The following is a 24,618-nucleotide window of genomic DNA, read 5'->3' on the forward strand; positions in this document are numbered from 1 at the left end:
GGACACCCCGATGGACTTGGTCAGCCCTGCATCCTTACACTTCTCCAAGGCCTGGGGACAGATGGGTGCTGAAAAATCACTTGAAATGGGCAATAGAACAAGAATAAAAGCTGAAAAAATACCTGTAAAAAGTGTCATCCAGAAAGAATTAGCATTGATTATCATGAAGGAAAGAGGGGAAAAATGACATGACACAAAAAGAATTGCAATCTCCTCCTTGGAAAACCCTGGAGAGCACATATCACATGGAAGGAAATAGATATCTGTCTCATTGTCCCAGATTCTCCTCCTCTGTTCCTCTCTGTGACCATTTCAGCAATGGTTTCCTCCTCACAACCCCAGCATCACATCCCTTAGAGTTCATGAACTGCTGAGTCTGATGGCCCATAGCCCATTCTCACAGGCAGAAGAACTGATGGAAGTTTCCCCTCTACCGGCTCCTCTTTTAACTCTCTACTCTTGGAACTCACCTCCCATGTGTGACAGAGATCCACTGAGTCAGCTATCAGTTTTCCATTTTCATCTTTTGGGTATAATTCCTCCCCTGGCTAGAATAAAAGCAGTCATTTTAGACATGTCACAAAATAATTTCTCCACATTTAGCAAGGCTTCCAGGCACCCGGGATTAAACCTACATGAGGTAGGTTTACAACTTTCTAGATACTAATATTTGCAAAGTGATTGCATATGGAGATGTAAGCAAGGTCTTTAGGAGGGAGGCTTATTCTACTTTTTTACACTCAATACATGTTGTAATAAGTACAATTTTTCTAGGTCCTAAAAAGGACTTCAAGTGACTTCTGTGAATTTTGTCTGTTCTTGTACTGCCCTCTTTTGAAATATCTCTGATCTTAGAATGGCAGTAAGTTACATGGCTTTATTTCCAGAATAAAATTTTGAACTTGACCTGGGCTAGATAATCAGATTTCCTTTTCCCTCTGAGAATCAGATACCCTAGGACAGGCACATGAACCAGCAAGACTCTCCTTAAATTGGTATGGATTGTGGAAGATCATGATCTCAAAGATCAATGGTCTTTGAGACCATTGTGGAAGATCAAGGGTCTCAAATGTTCATGGCCATGAACCTTGAGCTGCCCCAAGGTCATATTTTCCATCAGTGGAAAATTTTCAGTAAAAAATAAGCAAACCATGAGTAACATCCTGATAAGGTGTAGAAATTAGTAGACATTTCTGAAGAGTACTGCAAATCCCCATTCTGTCTGTGGCTATGACTAGTCATCTACATAGTCCACTAAGCTATTGTGCATCAGATGGTTTGAGCTGCTTTTTGTGACTTGAAATCAAGAGTTCTCAGTAAACCATTCTTAACAGCTAAGTGCAGTCTACAAACCTCATCATGAAGTCAGGCAAGAGAGGATGCAATCTCTCCCAAGTCCTTATAAAGGAACAAAGTTTAGACGCACCCAGAGGGAGCACCACCAAATATGCTCAACTTGAAAGGGTGAAAGACAAGAGAAACTCATCATGTTCAATATAGGGCAGTGTCATGCTCATCACGGCTGCACCAAACTCTTGGTTCATGAAATCCCCAGGGACCCAGGAGTCATATTCAGGACTGCGTGCAGAACTAGCCTGCTTCTACTTCCTCGAGTTTTTCTGGCAGAGACTCAGATTATTAACTCCTTTCTCTGGGAGGCATGTAAGGGATTCAAAGAACCTCAGTAAAAAGATGATCACAAATTATTGTTTGGGAGATTCTACTCTAGTGTAATTGTCCCTTCAATCTACTAAGACAAATCTTAATTCAACCATCCATGCAAGCTGATGCACACTCTAACACAAGAAACAAAACTGATGTGATCACACATATTTCCAACCTTCACAGCCAGTGGAAAATGAATAATATAGCCCAGTTGAAGAGTTTTCAGTGACTTTTCCAAGGCTGGTCGGACCAACTCTTGTCGAAGGGAAGTTAACCAAAGCTGTAGAGATTAAAGAATGGAAGTTTTATTAATAATACTTCAGGTTTGTTTGTTTGTTTGTTTTTGCCTTACTGTGAGGCTTATGGGATATTACTTCCCTGACCAAGGATCAAATCTGGGCTCATGGCATTAAAGCACCAAGTCTTAACCACTGAACCACCAGGGAATTCTAATACTTTAGGAATTTACCAATAAGCATAGATCCCCCCAAAATTGATCCTATTATATAATTGTCACCTGGGCAAAATCACTTGCATACATGTTCACACACAACATGCATAGCACCTTTGAAGTGTAGAATGTGTCTTCTCTCTTCACAGTGCCATCTGCAATCTTGCTTCAGATGGCCTGGCCAACTTGCTCTTCATTTTGGTACACATGAGCACAGTCAATATGGTGGAACCCAACCTCTATAGCAAATTGGGTGAGTTCCTGAGCTTCACTCTTAGCAGTCTACATAAACAAAAATGTTGAATATCCACATGATTAAGAGATTGCAAAGGCACAAGCTTTGATCTTCCCAAGGATTGACTTTTCTCTGTGCCTTTGGTTAGCTCTACATGTGTGGTTAGGAACCCATGATAGTTTCCCTGAACATTCCTGGTGAGTTATTCCATGGACACCCAGGAACCCTTCAACCCCAGGCAACCAGTGGTTGATTGCTGACCTTAGAGGACCCAAGAACACCTCCAGGTTCAGTGGTTTGCTGTTAGAAGCCAAAAGACTCAGATTAAGTTGTAGTCATGGGTAGCATTTATGCTGTGAGATGTATACTTATATACAAAGATATAAGGTGCCTGGTAAAAGCAGCAGGAAACCAAGTGAAGGCATTTGAAACCTCTGTCTACCAGTGAAACTACACAGAATACACCAAATAAAACTGTATCTATTCAAGGTGTACAAAGTGATGTTCTCATATAAGAATCCATAGGTAATAATCATCACAATCAAGCTAGGTAACAGATTCATCACCTCCCATAGCTAACTATTAAGGTTGTTTGTAAGACTTAAAATCTAATCTAACAAAATCTAAAGTTATAGCACATTATCTTTAACTATAGTCATTGTACTATACATCAGTTGTTCAGGCTTATTCATCCTATAACTGAAGATCTATACCATTGACCAACATCTTTCCATTTTTCCCAGCCTTGACACCAGCTTCTGGTCACTATTTCTCTATTATCTGCTTATACAAGTTCCACTTTTAGAGAAGCCACCTATAAAGATATCATGTAGTATTTCTCTTTCTATTTCTGGCTTATTGCACTTAGCTTAATGTTCTCCCAGTTCATCTGTGTGGTTACAAATGACAGGATTATTTTGTTTATAATGCTGAATAAATGTTCCATTTCTTTTTTTTTTTTAGAAATTATTGCTTTATTTGAGAAACTTACTTCCAAATTACTTTTATGTGATTTTTTAAACTTTATTTTACTTTACAATACTGTATTGGTTTTGCCATACATCAACATGAATCCACCATGGGTGTACATGAGTTCCCAATAAAAAGTCATAAAGAGCATCCAAGAGAAAAACATATACAGTTTCCACAGGAATAAGGACCAAAAAATGGGGTTGATGACTACCCCAAACAATATTTCCTAAAGGAAAAAAATGTAATATTTAACTTCTCTTTTTTTGAGGCAGGGTAAGTGAACTACACACATCATAAATAAAATTTTCTTATTTACAAGGAGGAAGGACTATGATCCTGTTTTTGATGCATATTAAATACAAAAATTCACTGTTCTGATCAAGATGAGGGAAAAAACATCATTCTTCAAAACTTCATTCATTTCATGCAATGAAATCCAAAGGTCTGTTGAATCCACCTTATCGATTCATGTACTGCCTATACTTTCTCTTCTGAGATACATTTATGGCATAGGCATTTACAGAGCCATCCACATTTTTCCCTTTTGTGGAGTCAAAGGAGGCAAATCCCATTAACTTCATCATTTCTATTTCTTCCTCTGTTTTGCCCTCTAAGTCTTTCTCAGTTATCTGACGTTCTTTGCTCTTTGTTTCTTTCTTCTCCTCATCTCTTCTTTATTTCAGTCGAGAAGGGAAGATGTGGATCTATGTCGTCTTGGGGACCTGGAACGCCTTCTGTGTGGGGAGCAAGAGCGGCTTCTTCTCCGATCTCGCTCCCGGGACCGGGACCTTTCTCGGCGCCTGTGTTCTTTCCCGGGATGTGGACCAGGACCGCCTAGGCTCCCCCCGTGGGGCATGGCTATGGCTGTGACCCATTTGGAATCCTTCTCCAGTACAAGTCCTCCATTTCTTTTTATGTGATTGAGAATCTTTCCTACTGCAAGGAGAGATTAGATTAGATTAGACCGAAGTTAGATTCGGTCTAACTTCCCTCTGTTGTGTCTGCTCCTGGTTTTTCTTAAATGCTTGGACATTTGGGGATGTACTCAGCCATGAACCAGTGAATTTCATTGACAGCCTGGACCCTTCCTTGCCCTGACCCCCTGAGTACTACAAAGTCCTGTCTTCTGTTTCCAAAATGTCTCTGGATATTACTATCTGTTTTATAGATGAAAAAGGTAAGACTCAAAGTTTAAGGACCAGTCCCTTGTGACAATTACATGCTCTAAAGACAAGACCGACAGCCAACTTTCTGCCTTCCAGTCTAAAGACTTGTCCACTAGCCCCACTTATGCCCAAGCAGTTCTGACTATACTTTAATAAAAACACACAATGAAACCCAAGAATACATTGCAAAACCTGGCTTGTAAGACTGTAGTTTATCCCCTCAGTGATATCCCCTCAGTTGTATCCTCCTCCCCACTCAAATGATACTATTGTTCCCATCAGAAGAAGTTTCTGAGCAGAAAGGGAAATACAGGGGAAAACATAGCTGGAGTGTTTCTGCCCTGGCACTGAGCAGGAATCCCACAGTAGAAAAGCAATTCTCTCCCATTATTTTTCAGTCACCTCATCTTCAGGACCTTCCACCTCAAATGCTTCTCTGGATCATGTCTTTTTGAAAGAAGGAAAGTGTTCTGTAATGAAATAAAGAGAAACCCTGTCACTGCAATCCCCCTCAAAACAAAGCAGCTGACAGTCAGTGATCTTGATGGCCAAGTCTCACCTCTTCTGCCAAACTGGGAAAGAGATGGAAACTAGAGGGGAACCCAGAGTAATCTGCAGGTGAGCACAACCTCAGACCTTGATGCAGAGTGGAGACTGGATGCTCTCTCCTTTCATAAGACATGGTTCTAGCCTGTTTAATGAGCCAAATGACCTTCCTCGTGTCACATGGGGACTCAAGACTTGAGACCCCACATCCCTTTCACTCATGTTACATCCACTATTTTTTATATCTCAACCCCAAACCACTACTCTTACCTCTGGAGGTCCCAAATCCCAGGACAGGAATGAAGTGGCCATCATTAAGCTTCACTTGCCTTTTGGGATCCATTGCCTGTTTCTCTTCTGAGTAAGGAGACTGATTTTTTTTTTCTTCTTCCCTCACAGTTATAAATAACAGGAAGGTAACACCCAGCTGCAGGATCCAATGTTAGCTGATATGTTTTAGGAGGAGCATGACTAAACCACTTCCCATAGAGTAAGAAGAGAATTGAAATCAGTTAACTTGTTTGATTTTTTAACCAATATAACCTTAAGTATCAAATAATGATGAGATGTGCTGAACAATTATTAAGCATTAGTTGCACAAGAAACTCTACACAGTAATCTTTTTTATTTTTCTATTATGAAGCCACTCTCAATCAAACATCAATTGAAACAACTACCTTACAGTACAAACACACTCACATACAAAAGTGTTTAATAAAGAGTTTTCAAAATGCTATCCCTTAATAAAGAATTAAAACTTCAAAAGAACTTAAATTTCCTTTTCCACATTTCCCACCAGCAAAATTATTTTGCTTTACAGATCTTACAGTAGTGAAATCCTGAACAGGATACCAAAACATTTGGCTAAGTCCTTATTGGAGGTTAAATCTTAATAGCTTTAGGACACCATATGCAAAGTGCAAACAGACTTTGAGTGCTTATACCTTGTCCTTAGTTATATAACATTTAGAGTACTCTCATAATACAACTGATACATATTTTACATGTTTCACTTAACTTACTATCTTACAGGATTACTCATAAAAGAATAACCTATAAACAACTTAGATTATAACAAATTCAGGAAGAGTAAGGGAAATTATCATGCAATGCTACATGGTTATACTGTGAAGTCAAAAGTTTAATATGTACTATGATGCCAGCAAAATGGTGAGCTAGGAGGACTAAATTCTCCCAAGGAAAGATGAAAACAGAGAGAGAAAACAGCTGAAAAACCTCATAGGAGTTCTGGAAAACAGTCAAACAAAGATCGACAGCAACAAAGTAAACAGGCAATTAGGAAAAATTCAGAACAGAGTGTGGCAAGGAATTTCACTGTGCATCACTCACCTGTACCCTCCTCCTGTCTGTCTGGAGCAGTGCAGTCTTGATCAGCTCCCAGTTGCCTCCCTCAAACCAAAGGGATCACAGAAAACCTGTATGCAATGTCCCAACCTACTTGGGGGCTGTTTAGAGATTGCTGTCTGTTCCACTTAACTCTAAACTTAAACTGAAGAGCAGTTAGAGGGGCTATTACAGCTGTGGGGGGACTATATATATATATTTGGAGTGAGTGTTAGTTGCTCAGTCTTGTCTGACTCTTTACGACCCTATGTGCCATAGCCCACCAGGCTCCTCTGTCCATGGAATTCTCCAGGCAAGAATGCTGGAGTCGTTTGCCAGTCCCTTCTCCAGGGGATCCTCCAGACCCAGGGATTGAACCCAGATTTCCTGCAATATAGGCAGATTCTCTACCATCTAAGCCACCAGGGAAGCCCATATATATATGTGGGGCCAAAGACAAAGGAATAAGGGGGAAACATAGACTAGACCAAGTATTAATAAAACCCTGAGTAGAACTGGAGTGTGGATTTAGGTGGGGGGGACATAGAGCATTCAAAAACAGTCATAAATACACCAGAATCAGAAAGCCACCCATGGCCCAGGCAAGATGCTGACTCAGAAATGAACTGAGACCCCTCAGTTTTCCTGTCGGGCTAAAACCAGGACTAGGAAAGACCCTGATGCTGGGAGGGATTGGGGGAAGGAGGAGAAGGAGATGACAGAGGATGAGATGGCTGGATGGCATCACCAACTCAATGGACATGAGGGTGGGTGAACTCCAGGAGTTGGTGTTGGACAGGGAGGCCTGGCGTGCTGCGATTCATGGGGTCGGAAAGAGTCGGACACAACTGAGCAACTGAACTGAACTGACCTGAACTGAGGAGCATACCAAGCAAACTAATGAAGGAAAATCATGACAAGGAACAAATTTACCAAGAGTATTTGCCTTGTTTGTTAAACAAATTGTTTAAAGTACCCAACTATGAACACCTTCACAAAGGAACACGCACAGGAACACACTCACATATGGATGGGGCAGGGCAACCATCAGAGAGGGGCCAGAGGAGCAGGGTCTGGAGCTCTGACCAGTGTGCCAGGGTTGCACCACATGCACAGCCATCCATGCCAGGGGCTGCTCCAGCACGCCTTCCTCCAGCTCTGCTCCCCTCTGGGGCAAAGGTGCCAGTGTCAGGGATGGGGAGGAGAGTGCACACGTACAAGGGGTGGAATTAAGTGGAGGCCAATCTTCATGGCTTCTGCTCCAGCCACTTGGGACCAGCCTGGCCCAGTAAGGTTGGAACAGTCAGTGAGCACAGGGCTCTGGTTCTTGCCTCCCCCACCTCCTCCCACCGAGGTGACAGTTGCCAGCACGCCTTGGAAATGGATGACCCTGCCCACCTCAGCTCCAGCTCTGCCCCAAAGCCTCTGGGCACACAGATTGCACAAGGATGCATCCACACAAGGACACACCCCTGTAAGAACAGATCAGGAAACTTTTTCACCTCATTTCATAGAGACAGAGAAAGTAAAGCAAAATGAGAAGACAGAGGAATTTGTCTCAAATGAAACAATAAGAAAACACCTGAAAAAATCTGCTAAAGAGATAACATAAATAATTTACCAAAATAATTCATTTACCAGAATTCAGAATAGTAATTAAGAATGCTTCTCTAACTAGGGAATAGAGCATAAAAACATTCACATGATAGAGGTTCCAGAAGGAGAGGAGAAAAGAAAAGGGGTGCCGAATGTATGTGGTGAAATTATGGGTAAAAACTTTCTGAACCTGGAACATCCCTGGTGGTCCAGTGGTGAGAACTCTGTGCTTCCACTGCAGGGAACACGGGTTTTGAACCTGGTTGGGGAACTACTTAGCAAAGGTGATTAAAACCATGAGATGGGGATGTTCCTGGATTACCTGGATCACCCTAGAGTAATCACGAAGTCCTGGGACCTGGGAGGGCTATAGTTGAAGAGAAGGTGGGAAGATAGGAGCATTAGAAAAGAGACTCCAAGATGTGATGTGCTGTCTCTGAAGATGGTGGAAGAGTCTACAAGACAATAAATGAGGTGTTCAGTCGCTCAGTTGTGTCTAACTCTTTGCCACCCTATGGACGGCAGCACACCAGTTTCCTCTGTCCTTCACTATTTCCCAGAGTTTGCCCAAATTCATTTCCATTGAGTCAATGATGTCCTCCAACCATCTCGTCCTCTGTCGGCCCTTTTCCTCCTGCCTTCAATCTTGCCCCAAATCAGGGTCTTCTCTAATGAGTCAACTCTTTGCATCAGGTAGCCAAAGTATTGGAGCATCAGTCCTTTCAATAAATATCAGGGTTGGAACTAGGATTTCCTTTAGGGTTGACTGGTTTGATCTTCTTTCAGTCCAAGGGGCTCCCAAGAGTCTTCTCCAGCACCACAGTTCAGAAGCGTCAATTCTTCGGTGCTCAACTTTCTTTATGGTCCTACTCTCACATCCATACCTGACTACAGGAAGAGCCAAAGCTCTGAAGCTATGGACCTTTGTCAGAAAAGTGGTGTCTCTGCTTTTCAATATGCTGTCTAGGCTTTTCATAGCTTTTCTTCCAAGGGGCAAGTGTCTTTAATTTCATGGCTGTGGCCACAGTCTATATTGATTTTTAGCCCAAGAATATGAAGTCCGTCACTGTTTCCATTTTTTCCCTGTCTATTTCCCATAAACTTATGGGACCAGATGCCATAATCTCAGTTTTTGAATGTTGAGTTTTAAGCCAACTTTTACACTCTCCTCCTTCACCGTCATCAAGAGGCTCTTTAGTTCCTCCTCACTTTCTGCCAGAAGGGTAGTGTCACGCAGTCTTTGAAGACTTTGTATAGTCTGCTTCTCACTGGTTTCTTGCACCATTTCTTGAACCCATTCTTCTCACAGTTCGCCTTCACCACTCTATCAAAGTTGCACTTGACCTTGCCAAGGTTAACTGCCCAATCCAGTGGTCAGTTTCAGTCTTCCCTGACTTGTCCCCTTGTTAGCATTGGTCTCTTTTTTCTCCAAACATCTGCTTCACATGCCTTCTAACCTGCCTCTTTTGCAGGTTCCTCCATATTTTTTTTAAAATCACCTTCTTAATGCTGGGTTCTCATGAAACTTAACTTCCCTATCTCACTGTATAACATAATATCTCTGATAATCCAGTCTCATGGCTTTAAGAGGCAACTAAAATTAACAAACCACAAATTAAATATTTTATCTAAACCTTTTCTCTCATGGAATTCCATGTCCAACTATATGCCTGCATCTTCACTTGGGTACCTAAAGGCATCTCAAGGATACATGTCTGTAATTGGACTCCTAATCTTCCCACAAAAGTGTGTTCCCCCACATCATCTCCATCTGAGAAAATGGCATCTCCATCTCCTGTCCCTTAGCCACAAACACCTGGAGTCAACTTTGATTCCCCTTTTCCTTTAACTGTATGTCCAACATGTTAGACAGTCTAATTCATGCTGCCCTTAAAATAAATCTGCTCTGACCATATTTACAGCTCCTTCTGTGGTCCAAGCCAACATCATCTCTCTCCTAAATTCCTGTAGAGTCCTAAACAAGGGCTCTTTTTTCTCTTTTATTCTCAACATAACAACCAGGTTGATTTTTTTTAAACTCATATCTGTTCATGTAACTACTCTGCACAAAACACAAAATACCATTCTCCATTTCTCTCACAGTAAAGTCCTTTTAAATGCCCATGTGACACAGATCCACTGGCCCCACTGCCCCACTGGCTCTCTGGTTTGTCTCAACTCCTGTCTTCTTTCCTCACTAAACTCCACCCACATAAGCTGACTTGCAAGCCCTTAAATGTTACATGAACACTCTTCCTTCCTGAATTTAGTGTTTTGTGTTCCAGAGAAATGAAGAGAGCCACGATCTCTCTTTCAAGGCTGTTTCTTGTACAATTGAAACGTTGTGTGGGATGTAGGGTAGTTGGTGTCTCTGCCTAACAGATGTACAGAAATGCAAGACATTGTGCAGAATTTTCTCAACAGGCACTTACCCATTTCTAACAGCTAAATTCTCCTGACTTCATTTACTGTCTCATCCTCCACTAGACTATAAACTCAAGAATTTCTCATTTTAAAAGAAAAAGAATTTCTCATTTTAATTAACATTTATTGATAAAACAATGTATTACTAAAGAACATTCAATAAAGTTTTGCTGAATGAGAGTGAATGGCAACCAATGAAATACTAGCAGAATATATAACAACTCAAAATGCTAAGCATGGGCAGACAATTTAAATAAATGAATAACATGTGCTGCTTTACAATAAACAAAATATAATACTGGATTTTTAAAATCATATTTTTAGCTTACTAAGATAATTATGCTAAGGTAAAAAATAAATATCCAACCTGTAGATTGAAGATTATTTGTCTTTGTATATAAACACACGTACACTGTTGCATAGGATTCATAAAGAAAATGCACCAAAGTTAAGTATTAGTAAATGGTTTAATCATGGCTTATTTTTATTTCCTATCCTTTCCCTTCTGTTTTCCAAATTTTCTGCAATCTGCATGTTTTTTCAAATATCATAAAGAAAGAGTATTCTTATTTTGAAGTCTTTATTGTTTCATAAACTTTTCTTTTTATTTTTAGGGAAAGGCAAGCTTTCAAACATTCAGACACTTCTTTTAAGCACCTCCACCAAGTACAAAAATCCTCTTCCCTAGAAGCAAGAAATTCTTGAAGATCCAGAAGGAGGACTAAGAGTCAATATTCTTCAGAAAATGGAAATTCAGGGTGACCAATACCCCTGAAAGAGAAGGAAGAGGATTAATTTATTAAATCTGTCATATTGTCAGAGAGAGCATTACTCTGTGGAGGCAGTCAGGATGGGCTAAAACTCTAAATCTACAAACATCCCTCCTTCTCCCCACCCTCCCTTACAAGCACACATGCAGGTGTCTGTTCCATGTACACATGGCAGCTGCACATCCAGCCCCAACATTCACGTGTAATATTCACTCCACAGTGATACGTAGTTTGACTCAGGTTACAATTTCCAAGAGGGCACAAGACCTGGGTCTAACTATGGAGATCATTTCAGACACAAGTGGAACTTCTGTCCCTAGATGATGAGAAGGGCTGCAGTGAACAAATTAGCTCCTCTTTTCCACAAATCCATTAATAAGCTGATATTGCACACCCCCAAAACAGAGTGTCCCCGTTAAGGAAGTTCTCATCTATTGGAGAGATACCTTGTGCACCTGAATACTCATAGGGCACAGAGTGGGATTACGTTGTTCTTAATTTATACTGTACTGTATTAAAACACTGGTTATTCAGCAAGTAGTATTACTGCTGTTTTCCTTTTTTTCCATGTTTCTACTTTTCTTTTTGAAAATGTCCTTTTCAATTCAATTCATTAAAAAGTGAATTCTGAATGATTCCAAGTGCCAGGAGCTGTGCTGTTGACCCAAGCCCACAAAGATGTGTAAGTCTAGGCATTCACAGCCTAATGAAAGAGAATATACAGTTATACTCTAAAAGTCTTGAAGTATATAAATGCAACTATCCACTTTTTTTTCAGTTATCATGTCTTTTATCAGAACATAATAGTGGCTCAGCTGGTAAAGAATCTGCCTGCAATGCGGGAGACCTGGATCAATCCCTGGGTTGGGAAGATCCCCTGGAGAAGGGAAAGGTTACCCACTCCAGTATCCTGGCCTGGAAAATTCCATGGATTGTATAGTCCATGGGGTCTCAAAGAGTGGAACATGACTGAGCGACTTCTACACTTATCAGAATCATGATATAGCTTTACAAACAATAGGGAGAGCTTTGGAAGCTTTCATTTGAAGCAAAATCTTTGTTAACCAATAATTTGTATTCCTTTCTCTCTAAACTTCCTTCCAAATTTCTCGTCTGTCTCTTCAGTCCTGATATTCTCCTGTGGTAATTAAGCAGCCAGAATCATATTAGTGACCAAGTCAAAGTCAAGGAGGTGGGGGCTCCCCAGGGGATGGACTTCTAAAGTGTGCTTAGTTGCTCAGTCATGTCTGACTGTTTATGACACCATGGACTGTAACCCATAAGGTTCCTCTGTCCATGGGATTTTTCAGGCAAGAGTACTGGAGTGGGCTGCCATGCCCTCCTCCAGGGGATCTTCCCACACCAGAATTGAACCCAGGTCTCCTGCATTGCAGGTGGATTCTTTACCATCTGAGCCACCAAGGACTTCTGATGGATGAAAGCTAAACTGGGGTGAGTCCTTACTCAAGAAACCAGGGACCCAGATGATCCTATCTGGGTGTGTCCTGCTAAGGACACAGAAGTCACTCACTGGAGGGTCAGTTAAGCTCATAATCTACTGGTAATTCAACTTTGTGAGATAACAAGAATGAGGACATGGGAGTCATAATAGGGAAAAAAGATCAATGAAGAAATTAATTTGAAAGAAATGGATGATGTCTTGGAAAAGAAATGCCCATTAATGACAATATCCACCAGACACTTAGGAGCAGGCCTGTGTGACTTCACAGCACTGTTGCATGTTGGCCTTCATGAGACCCTCCTCAATAAAAATGTCAACAATACATTTTATAATTGTGTTCACAGGATTAACATGAATGCTGGCTTCCCAGGTGGCTCAGTGGTAAAGGATCCACTTGCCAAGCAGGAGACATGAGTTCAACCCCTTGATCCCCAAGGTTCCCTGGAGAAGGAAATGGCAACCCTCTCCAGTATTCCTGCCTGGGGAATCCCATGGATTGAGGAGCCTGTTGGGGTTCATTCCACAAGGTCCCAAGATTTGGGCATGAATAAGTGACTAAACAGAACAAAACAAGAAAGTAATCTTTATAGATTCGTTAATACATCAGTCAGTTCAGTTCAGTTCAGTCTCTCAGTCATGTCTGACTCTTTGTGACCCCATGAATCACAGCATGCCAGGCCTCCCTGTCCATCACCAACTCCCAGAGTTCACTCAAACTCACATCCATCAAGTCAGTGATCCCATCCAGCAATCTCATCCTCTGTCGTCCCCTTCTCTTCCTGCCCCCAATCCCTCCCAGCATCAGGGTCTTTTCCAATGAGTCAACTGTTCACATAATACATAGTTATTATTAATATAATCATTTTCCCCTAATGTAAAAAGAAATAAAGATTAAACATGTTCACAGATCGCTGAAAGAATAGTTGGCTGCAGGCACCGTGCCCTTTGTGTTCCCTGGGTGCCCGGTACTGAGAGGAGGTGCACCAGGCACAGGGAATAGGGGCACAAAGTAGTGAATTCACCACGTTGCCAACTCTGGGAATTTTACTGATGAGTTGTCCAGGGCCCATCACACTGCTGTTGGTGAAAGACGGAACCCTGGAGGAAATCTCTGGTATGAGGTCTGCAGAAAGTCCCCGGTTACTCCTAAGCAGGAAATCAGCAGTGTCTTTCTAGAATTATCCTTTTGAAAAGCTTAGTTCCCCTGCTGACCCTCCTGCTAGAGAAAACAGTGTGTGAGTGAAACATCTGCGAGTCACTTACGGTTGAAAATCACAATATCTTATGTTGCTGTCGAGGCCATCGATTGCTTTCATGTCTTCTGGAGTCAGTTCAAAGTCAAATACCTGGAAGGAAGGAACAATCACATTACCTCTCCCTCAAGGAACCAGTCTCCCCCTGGGGACTGGAGGAGTTTCCAGCTGGATGGAGACAAGAAGAGGGGACGGGGAAGCCGTGTCTGTCCTCAGCTTTCAGGAGAACAAGCCTGGGAGCCTCTGCTGAGTTCTCACCTCTCCTTCCCACACCTTCTCCTTCTCTGTCCACCTCACAAACATTACAGCACATCAGGCCCTTATCTTTCTAAGTGAATCATTTCAGACAGAAAACAAACTAAAATCATTCTTTTCCAATCACACCGCCTTCAGGTACTCCTAACTCGATAACTGCAATTGAGCAAACATTAGACTGATTAACTCTTCCCAAAATGCTGTAAGGGTGACAGCGATTAGCTAAAGTAGTGTAAGGAGGAGGCTCCCCTTTTAAAGCCTGTTCAGGAATTTGATATCACACGTACTCATTATCTATGAATAAATCTAACAAAAACTTTATGTATATGCCTTAGTGGAGAAAGTTATGAAAAGTGTTTTAACATTAACGAACACCTAAGTAATTAAAAATTCACATCATAATCATGAAATGGAAAGCTCAGTTTTGTAAAAAAAAAAAATTCATTTTCTCCAAACTGATCTAGTGTTTCAGTGCAACTTGAGCCAAAGACTTGAGCATGTATTCTTTCCTGAAGTTGGTAAAGTGATACTAAATGTTAAATAAAAGAACAGCCAATCAAAAGTAGCCAAGACAGCTTTAAAAAATAAAAAAATACCATTCTGAAAAGCAAGACTTATTTTCCACTTTAATAACATGGTGCAGAAAACTGAATAGTTAAATAGAAAAGAGATAACAGAAATGTACTTATGGACACTTGATATATGACTGAGTTGACAATGAAAATCTTTGAGGAAATATGAAACCTTAGATTTACAGTTAAATATACTTAAACATACGTGCATCCATTTTCATATTATCTTAGATAAACAGTTCCAGCTAGATTACAGAACCAAATTTAAGTGGAAACATGGAAACAATTGATCAGGGGACAATTTCCGTTCCCCTTAATTAGCCTGACCTGTAACCTGCATTGGACAGTGATATTTCCCAGAAGGAGATGACCCAGATCTTAGCCCAGACAGGAAGAGGACAATTTCCCTAACAACTGACTTGGGATCATACCACTGTGCTGAGATGAAGTCCAGGTTAGTTGTCCCAGTCTAGTCAAATATTCATAAAAACTATACAGAGAAGGGTGGAGGCTCCTCCTACAAAAGCCTCGTCCACCTGCTAAAGCAGAACTTCCCAGCTGCTCCGCATTGAACTGCAAAAGCACAGGAAAGCCCAGGCCAGAGGACGACAGCTTAGCTGAGTGCAGGTTGATTGTCAAACCACAGAATCCAAGAGATGCATAAATCATCTCTGCATTAAACCCTGAAACTGGGGAGTTTCCATACAGTTATGGCTAAAGGTACAATAATTGTCTCCTACACAGAAAACAAAGTATAGACAACCTAGCAAAAATGGACAAAGTCTTGAAGAGGACTTTACAAAGACAGAAACTCAAGATAAATGTATGAAGATGAAATCTTATTAGTATTCAGGGAAAGGCAAAATAAAAACACAGTGGTTTGGAAGTTAAAGATCACTGCCATAAATTTTCTGTCCTCATATTCACATATTGATGCTGTTAGAAATGAATCCTTTGAGAGGTGATTATGTAATGATGGTGGAGCCCTCATGAATGAGATTTAAACAACATCATATTCACATAAGAGAACTGGGGGAGTTCTTTGCCCCCTCCACCATGTTAAGATACAAGGAGTAACCTGTGACTTGGAGGAGCAGCCTCACCTGACCACACAGGCACTCTGATCTCAGATCTCCAGCTTCAAAACTGTGAGAAACAAATTCCAGTTTTTTTCTCAGCCACTCAACCTATGGTGTTTGATTAGAGCAGCTCAAACAGTATAAGAAAGAAAATCACATAATGCAATTACCTAATTGAGAATGAAGAAAATAAGATGTCATTTGCACAAAGTGACAGAATACATTGCAAATGTAATGCTCAAGCTAAAATCTCCATTTTCTGTCCAACTGTAACCCTCTGCAGCCATAATGCTTCTCCTGTTGCAACAGCAGAAGGAGAAAACTACCAGGCATTCACACACAGGGAAAGGCCAGGTAACTCGTTTTGGCCCAAAGATAGTCTGAGAGCTGGACAAAGAATGACCCTCATGAAGAATATCCCCTAGGAGCCCTCTGCCCACAGCCCCACTCATCATCACCTGCATGTTCTCTTTGATCCACTTCTTGTTGTTACCCTTGGCCAGAACCACAACCCCACGTTGTATCTGGTAGCGAAGGGCAACCAGAGCTGCCGTTTTCTTGTGCTTTTGGGCAATGGCAGAGAGAACTGGGTCCTCCAAGAGAACGGGGTGGTTTGGGTTCACCCTGGAAGGAAATTCAGAAATGCTGAGGAGCTGAGACTAAATACTCAGATTCTGAATATTTTCCCAAACAGAACAAGAGGTTCACTCTAGACCAGGGCTTCCCAAAGTATAGTTCATTGACCAGCATCATCACTATCAACTGGGATCTTGTAAGAAATACAAATTCCATGGCAGAGCTGAAAACAAACTGAATCAGAACCTCAACTGTGTCACCTCCTATTCTGTGTTTACAAAGCTCTGCAGGTAATTCAGAGGCATTATTGAGTTGAGACCAGGACTGCCAAACTCATGGATTTTTTCCTTTAATTTTCAGGGGTGTTTTTTCTTATATAATCAAGGGCATCAATAGAGAAGCAGAAGGAAAGACCAAGAATTGTTTGTAAATTTCACTTTTTCTAAGGTATTGATAAAAATTGCGAGGTCTCAAAATAAGAGACATTTATTTCATCATTATTCTACTATAGATGCTTACCAAAATGGTTCAAATTGAAATTTTTTTCTATCATGATAGAAACCTAGGAGTTAAATACTACTATCTCAACTTTAGACATAAGGTAAGTGAACCTTGGAACAGCTCATTAGTTAATAAGTAAATCATGACATAAGCTTGTGTCTCTGGTCTCAACTGGGAGATTACATATAGATTTTAATGTAGACATTTCTTATTCATGAGTCGACAAGCTAATACAATCTAGAAAAATTGGCTGGGTGATGGTAAGATAAAAGAGAAGAATTCATTCCATTACTCCTCTCTCCCCTCTGCCTATGAGAGTTATCTGAGTATTGTATGATTTAAACTATCTCATCAAAAATTGAATTTTACATAAACTCCCTGTTGCTTTCATTAGAGTTCAATACCATCCTTTTACTCTTTGGGATCCCAGAGCACTATAGGCAACAAGAACAATATCATGTGACTTGCAGAAATCCAACAGTTTCCTCTGATTGAGATAAGGGTGACATTCCACCTGTAGAAAACCAATAGAGAAGAGTGTCATGTATTATGGAAATGTAATATTAAATGACAGAGAAAGGCAAAAAGTTTAAAAATGATAAAGGAAAAGACATAACATTAAATGTAAATTGGAAATGTTAATATCAACAGAGAAATAGAGAAAAGTTTGTTTATACACTTAATTTATGACGGACATAGATGGGAGAACCAGTCTGAGATTGACTAACCAAAAGATGGGCTCTACATTTGAGTAGATATTCATGAGTAAAATTCATAGAGTGTTAGCGTCACAATGAGCCTTTAACTTCACCCTCTAACCTGAATGATTTTCATCATCTCCAACACAGTTTTCTCAACTATGCTCCCTGTTAAAGACTTATAAACACTGCGACACCAAGACTAAGGATTCAGCCATCAGAACCCCACACAAACCCTTAACACCCATCTCAGCTGATTTGCCTCTTTATCAATTTATTTCTCATTCCACATTTTCATGGTTTTCCTTCCTGTACAAAGTTCACTCCGGGGCACTTTCACCCTGTGACTTGGCCATCCTTTCATCTCAAGGAAATACCTCCTTCCTCTACTTCTGCATTCTACCAGGAAGATCTCTGCACTTTTCCACCCAGATTTACAGACGGAGATAGCATTTTGGATTTTATACACACCATGCAGACAGGAACTCAGCTGTTTAGAATCTCCTCTCCACAATGGTCAGATGAACAGGAGGGAAGGACAGACAGACATCAGACTCCAGGGCAAGAAGGAGGTTCCGAAGAGCAGGAGGAAGAGAAGCTGAGCTGCTCACCTGATTGCAGACGGGCTTGTACTTGAGCCCTGGCTTGTTCAGAATCTTCTCCAGCTGCTTGTGGTTGAAGTTGGACACCCCGATGGATTTGGCCAGCCCTGTGTCCTTGCACTTCTCCAGGGCCTGGGAGGGAGGGGTGATGAACAATTACATGGAAAGATAGAGCAAGAATAAATGCTGGAAAACATTGGTAATCACGGTCATCCATCAAGAATTAGCATCAATTATCAAGAAGAAAAAAGGGGAAGAAGACATGATATAAAAAGAAATATTGTTTGCTCCTTGAACCCTGGAGAAGACATATCATATGGAAGGAAAGAGATGCCTGTCTGCACTGTCCCATATTCTCCTCCTCCATTCCTCTCTGTAAACATTACAGCAATGGCTTCCTCCCCACAAACCCAGCATCCCAACCCTTAGATTCATGAACTGCTGAGTCTGATGGTCCACGGCGCATTCTCACAGGTGGAAGAAATGAAGGAAGTTCCCACTCTCCTGGCTCCTCCCCAGTCTCTCTGCTTCTCATACTCACCTCCCATGTGCGACAGAGATCCACTGAGTCAGCTATCAGTTTTCCATTTTCATCTTTTGGATATAATTCTTCCCCTGGCTAGAATAGAAGCAGTCATTTTAGAGATGTCACAAAATAATTTCTCCACATTTAGCAAGCCTGCCTGGCACCAGGGATTAAAGCTCCATGAGGTAAGTTTAAAACTTTCTAGATACTAGATAATATTTGCAAAGTGATTTGTGTATATAAGCAATGTCTTTAGGAGGGAGACTTATTCTAATCTCTTACATTAAATATATGTTGTAATAAGTACAATTTTTCTAGGTCCTAAAAGGAACTTCCTGTGACTTCTGTGAATTTTGTCTGTTCTTGTACTTGCCTGTTTCCAAATGCCTCTATGAGCTGGGAATGGCAGTAAGTTACATGACTTCATTTCCAGAATAAAATTTGCTATCTTGACCTGGTCTAGATAATCAGACTCTCTTTTCCCTCTGAGCATCAGGTGCCCTAGGACAGGCAAAGGAACCAGCAGGGATCTCATTAGGTTGATATGGAATGTGGAAGACCCAGACATGTTCTCATATGTTCATGACCGTGAGCCTTGAGCTACCCCAAGGTCAAATTTCCCACCAATGGAAAATGTTCAGTAAAAATAAAGTAAACCATGAGTAGTGCCTTTATAAGGAATAGGAAAAGGAGACACATCTGTAGAGTACTGCAACCATCATTTCTGTCTGTGGCTGGAACTTGCCATCTATGTAGACCACTAAGCTATTTTGCATTGGATGGTTTGAGTTCATTTCTGTGACTGGACATCGAGTGTTCTAAGTAAACCTTTCTTAATGGATAAGTGCAGTCTACAAACCTCATCTGAAGACTAGGGAGAGTGCAGGAAAGTTATCCCAAGTCCCTGCATAGGTACGAAGTTTAGACGCACTCAGAAGGAGCACCACCAAATATGCTCAGCTTGAAAGGGTGAAAGACGAGAGAAACTCATCATGTTCAGTGTGAGGCAGTGTCATGCTCAACGCGGCTGCACCAAATTCTTGGTTCATGAAATCCCCAGACACTCAGGAGTCATAACAAGGACTGTGTGCAGAACTCACCTAGTTCTATTTCCTCAAGTTTTTCTGGCAGAGAATCTCAGAATATTAACTCCTTTCTCTGGAAGGTATGTAAGGGATTCAAAGAAACTCAGTAAAAAGATGATCACAAATGATTGTGGAGGATTCCACTCTAGTGTAATCATCCCTTCAACCTACTAAGAAAAATCTTAATTTAACCATCCATGCAAGTTGATGCACATTCTAACACAAGATGTAACACTGATGTGATCACACAAATTTCTAACCTTCAGAGCCAGTGGATAATGCATAATATAGAGATCGACATAGTCCAGTTGAAGACTTTTCAGTGACTTTTCCAAGGCTGGTCGGACCAACTCTGGTCGAAAGGATGTGCACCAAAGCTGCAGAGGTTAAAGAATAAAAGTTGTATTAAGCATACTTTAGGTAACTTATTCTGGCCTTACTGCAAGGCTTGTCTGATATTACTTCCCCAACCAAGGATCAAATCAGGGCACATGGCATTAAAGTGCCAAGTCTTAAGCATTGAACCACCAGCGAACTCTAACACTTTAGGAATATGCCAATAAGCATAGTTCACCAAGCAACTCTTCACCAAAGGATCCTATTATATAATTGTCACCTGGGCACAATCACTTGCACACATGTGCACACTCACAACACACACAGTACCTTTGAAGTGCAGAATATGTCTTCTCTCTTCACAGTGCCATCTGCAATCTTGCTTCGAATGGCCTGGCCTATCTGCTCTTCATTTTGGTAGGCATGAGCACAGTCAATATGGCGGAACCCAACCTCTATAGCAAATGGGGTAAATTCCAGAGCATCCCTCTTAGCAACCTACATAAGCAACAAAGGTAGAAGTTGAATATCCAGATGATTAAGAGATTGCTAGGCACAAGCTTTCATCTTCCCAACATCAACTTTTCTTTGTGCCTTTGGTTAGTTCTGTATGTGTGGTGATGAATGCTTGATGATTTCCCTGAATGTTCCTGGTCAGTGATTAAGTGGACACCTGGGAACCATTCATCCTGAGGTGATCATGGTTGATTATGGGCATCAGAGACCTCAAGACCACCTGCAGTTTCATTGATTTGCTGGTAGAACCCAAAGTACTCAGGATAACGTTGCAGTCAGAATAGGATTTATACTGTGAAATCTTTGAAGATAATTCAACAAAGGTGTAAGGTGCCTGGTAAAAGCATCAAGAAACAAGGTAATTGCTTCTAAGACCTCTGTCTACCAGTGAGGCCACAAAGAACACACCACATAAAAACTGTATGTAATCAAGGTGTACAAAGAGATAGTCTCATATAAGTTGCTGTTTTTGTTTCATCACTCAGTCCTGTTCAATTCCTTCTGATCCCACGGACTGCAGCACTTCAGGTTACCCTGTATTTCATTATCTCCTGCAGCTTGCTCAAACTCATGTCCATTGTATCAGTTATGCCACCCAACTATCTCACCCTCTGTTGCCCCCTTCTCCTCGTGCCTTCAGTCTTTTCCAGAATCAGGGTCTTTTCCAATGAGGTGGCTCTTCGTATTGCATGGCCAAAATATTGAAGCTTCAACTTCAGCATCAGTCCTTCCAAGGAATACTCAGGGTTGATTTCCTTTAGGACTGACTGGCTTGATCTCTTTGCTGTCCAAGGCATTCTCAAGAGTCTTCTCCAACACCACAGTTCAAAAGCATCAATTCTCCCCCGCATAGATTTTTATGGTCCAACTCTCACATCCATACATAACAACTGGAAAAACCATGGCTTTGACTATATGGACCTTTGTCCACAAGCCAATGTCTCTGCTTTTTAAGATGATGTCTAGGTTTCTCGTAGCTTTTCTTCTGAGGAGCAATCATCTTTTAATTTCCTTGCTACAGTCACCATCCTCAATGATTTGGAGTCCAAGAAAATAAAGTCTGCCACTGTTTCCACTTCTCCCCCATTTACTTGCCATGAAGTGATGGGACTGAATGACATGATCTTAGGTTTTTGAATGTTTAATTTTAAGTCAGCTTTTCACTGCCTCTTTCACCTTCATCAAGAGATTCTCTAGTTCCTCTTCCTTTCTGCCATTAGGGTTGTATCATCTCCATTCTGAGGTCATTGATCTTTCTCCTGGCTTAAGCTTGATTCAAGCTTGAGCTTCAACCAGTGCGCCATTTCCCATGATTATTCTTACCAATGGAAGTATCCACTCTTAATGAATTACCAAAATCAACCTAGGTAACAGTTCCATCACCTCACACACCTAACTTTTTGGGGTGTTTGTAAGAAGACATCAGATCTAGTCTACAAAATTAAAGATATATCCCATTATTTTTAACTATAGTCACAGTGCTTTACATAAGGTCTCCATGATTATTCATCTTATAATTGATGGTCTGTACCCTTGACCACCAACTTACCATTTTTCCCAGGCTTGACACCAGCTGCTGGTCGCCACACCTCTATTCTCTGCTTCTATGAGTTCTACTTTTTAAGATTCTAGCTACAAGGAGATTATGCAGTATTTGTCTTTCTATTTCTAGCTTGTTTCACTTGCCTTAATGTTCTCACCATCCATCTATGCAGTTGCAAATGGCAGGATTAATGTCATTTTAATGCTGAATAATATTCCATTTCTTTTTATATGATTCAAAGTCTTTCCCATTTCAAAGTGTTAAAGTGTTAGTCATTCAGTCATGTCCAACTCTTTGTGACCACATGGACTGTAGCCCATCAGGTTCCTCTGTCCACAGGATTCTCCACAAAAATACTGGAATGGGTTGCCATTTCCTTCTCCAAGGGATCTTCCCGACCCAAGGATCAAACTCAGATCCCCTTCATTGCAGGCAGATTCTTTAACATTTGAACTACCCGGGGAAGCCCAAGAAAAAATTACAAAACCTGGCCTGTAGGGTAGTAACTTTTACCCTCAAATGACAGTATTATTTTCTCTGAGAATAAATTTCCAAGCAGAAACAAAAATATGAGGCAAAACACAGCTAGAGTGTTTCTTGCCTGCCATCTAGCAGGCACTCCACAGTATAAAAGCAATTCATTCCCATTATTTTTCATTCAACTCATCTACAGGACCTCCCACTTCAAATACTTCTCAGTGTCATGGCTTTTTGGAAAGAGGAAAGAGTTCTGGAATTAATTAAATATACAGATAAACCTCACCATTGCAATCACCTTCAAAGCAAAGCAGCTGACAGTATTCTTGACAGCTGAGTCTCACCTCTTCTGCCAATCTGGGAAAGAGATGGAAACTGGAAGGAAACCCAGAGTAATCTGCAGGTGAACACAGCTTCAGACCATGATGCAGAGTGAAGCCTGAATGCCTTATCCTCTTTCAGAGGAAATGGTTCTAGCCTAGTTGATGGAACCACATGACCCTCCCAGAGTCACACAGGAGCTCAGTGCTTGACAACCCAAGTCCCTTCTGCTCATGTCACATCCACTACTATTTATATCTCAACCCCAAACCACTGCTGTTACCTCTGGAGGTGCATAGGTTCCAAATCCCAGGACAGGAATGAAGTGGCCATCATTAAGCTTCACCTTCTGGCCTTTGGGATCCATTGTCTGTTGCTCCTCTGAGTAAGCAGACTGGGATTTTTTTCTTCTCCCTTCAAATGTTATAAATAACAAGAACATAACACCCCAGCTGCACTGTCCAGTGTTAGCAGAGACATTGTAGAAGAAGCATGATTAAACTAGTACCCATGGAGTCAGAGATGATTGAACACTGCTAACTTATTTGATTATTTTTATCAATATAACCTCACATATTATATAATGATGAGACTGGGTGAGCAATTATTGACTACTTGTTAGACTAGAAACTTCCAACAACAATCTTTTTTAATTTTCTATTATGAAGCCCAATGTCAATCAAACATCAATTGAAAAAACTACCATACAGTATAAACACACACACATACACAAATCACACAATCCAAAAGTGTTTAATAGCGTTTTTCAAAATGTTACCCCTTAATAAAGAATCAAACCTTCAAATGAAAATAAATTTCCCCTTTTACATTTCCCACGGCAAAATTATTATGCTTTACACACCTGACTGGTGAAATCCTGAACAGAAAACGGAAATGAGACATTTTGGCAAAGTGCTTATTGAAAGTTAATTATTAATAGCCTTAGAATACCATGTAGAGTGTTCAAAGAGACTTTGAGTGTTGATCCCTTCTAGCTAGTTATATAACTTTTAGGGTACTCTTATAATGTCACTGGTACATATTTTACATAATTTACTAACTGCTCCACATCATTCATAAATGAAAAACCTATAAACAAATTAAAATGCAACAAATTTGGAAAGAGTAACAGAAATTGTGATGCACTGATACACGAGAATGTTGTGAAGACAAAATTTAACATGTACAGTGATGTCAGCCAAATGGTGAGGTGGGAGGACTGAACTCTCCCATGGAAAGACAAGAAAAGAAAGAGAAATCAGCTGAAAAGGTTCATAGGAGTTCTGGAAAACAGTCAAACACAGATTAACAGCAACAAAGTGAACAGGCAATTAGGAAAAATCCAGAACAGCGTGGAAGGAAATTTCATCGTGTGCTACTCACCTGTACCCTCCTCCTGCCTGGGGCAGTGCAATCTTGATGAGCTCCCAGTTGCTCCCTCAATCCAGAGTGATAACAGGAAACCTTATGTGCGGTATTCCAACCTACTTGGGGGCTGTCTGGGGACTAGTGTCTGTTCCACTTAACTCTAAGCTTAAACTGAAGAGCACTTGGAATGCCTATTGCAGCTTCAGGGGAACTATATATACATGTGTGTGTGTGTGTGTGTGTGTGTGTGTGTGTGTGTGTGTGTATACATACATACGG

The 24,618-nt window shown here is 40.9% G+C and overlaps 1 protein-coding gene and 1 pseudogene across 17 annotated transcripts in view; both read right to left on the reverse strand.

Annotated features, from left to right (window-relative positions):
- LOC120869468 (dihydrodiol dehydrogenase 3-like) overlaps positions 1–24,618 on the reverse strand; it is a 269,082-nt gene that overhangs the window by 204,091 nt on the left and 40,373 nt on the right. For 2 of the 17 annotated variants that reach the window (XM_040248801.1, XM_040248798.1), the window contains exons 1-6: positions 24,355–24,568; positions 23,255–23,385; positions 20,445–20,612; positions 20,039–20,155; positions 471–548; positions 7–51 (exon numbers count right to left, since the gene is read on the reverse strand). The exons of 4 other annotated variants lie outside the window; for them this stretch is intronic. In XM_040248801.1, coding sequence (XP_040104735.1) covers positions 7–51; positions 471–548; positions 20,039–20,155; positions 20,445–20,612; positions 23,255–23,338 — 492 coding nt within the window. In that variant the 5' untranslated portion in view covers positions 23,339–23,385; positions 24,355–24,568. Of the gene's footprint in view, positions 1–6; positions 52–470; positions 549–10,965; positions 11,171–13,894; positions 13,978–16,248; positions 16,415–17,271; positions 17,382–18,176; positions 18,300–18,708; positions 18,787–20,038; positions 20,156–20,444; positions 20,613–23,254; positions 23,386–24,354; positions 24,569–24,618 lie in introns of those variants that run through there. 11 more of the 17 variants (XM_040248803.1, XM_040248807.1, XM_040248805.1 and 8 more) reach the window with 11 other exon arrangements.
- LOC120869476 lies at positions 3,301–5,297 on the reverse strand (annotated as a pseudogene).

The sequence above is a fragment of the Oryx dammah genome, unplaced genomic scaffold (assembly GCF_014754425.2).
Source record: "Oryx dammah isolate SB20612 unplaced genomic scaffold, SCBI_Odam_1.1 HiC_scaffold_10, whole genome shotgun sequence".
NCBI classification, from domain to species: Eukaryota; Metazoa; Chordata; class Mammalia; order Artiodactyla; family Bovidae; genus Oryx; species Oryx dammah.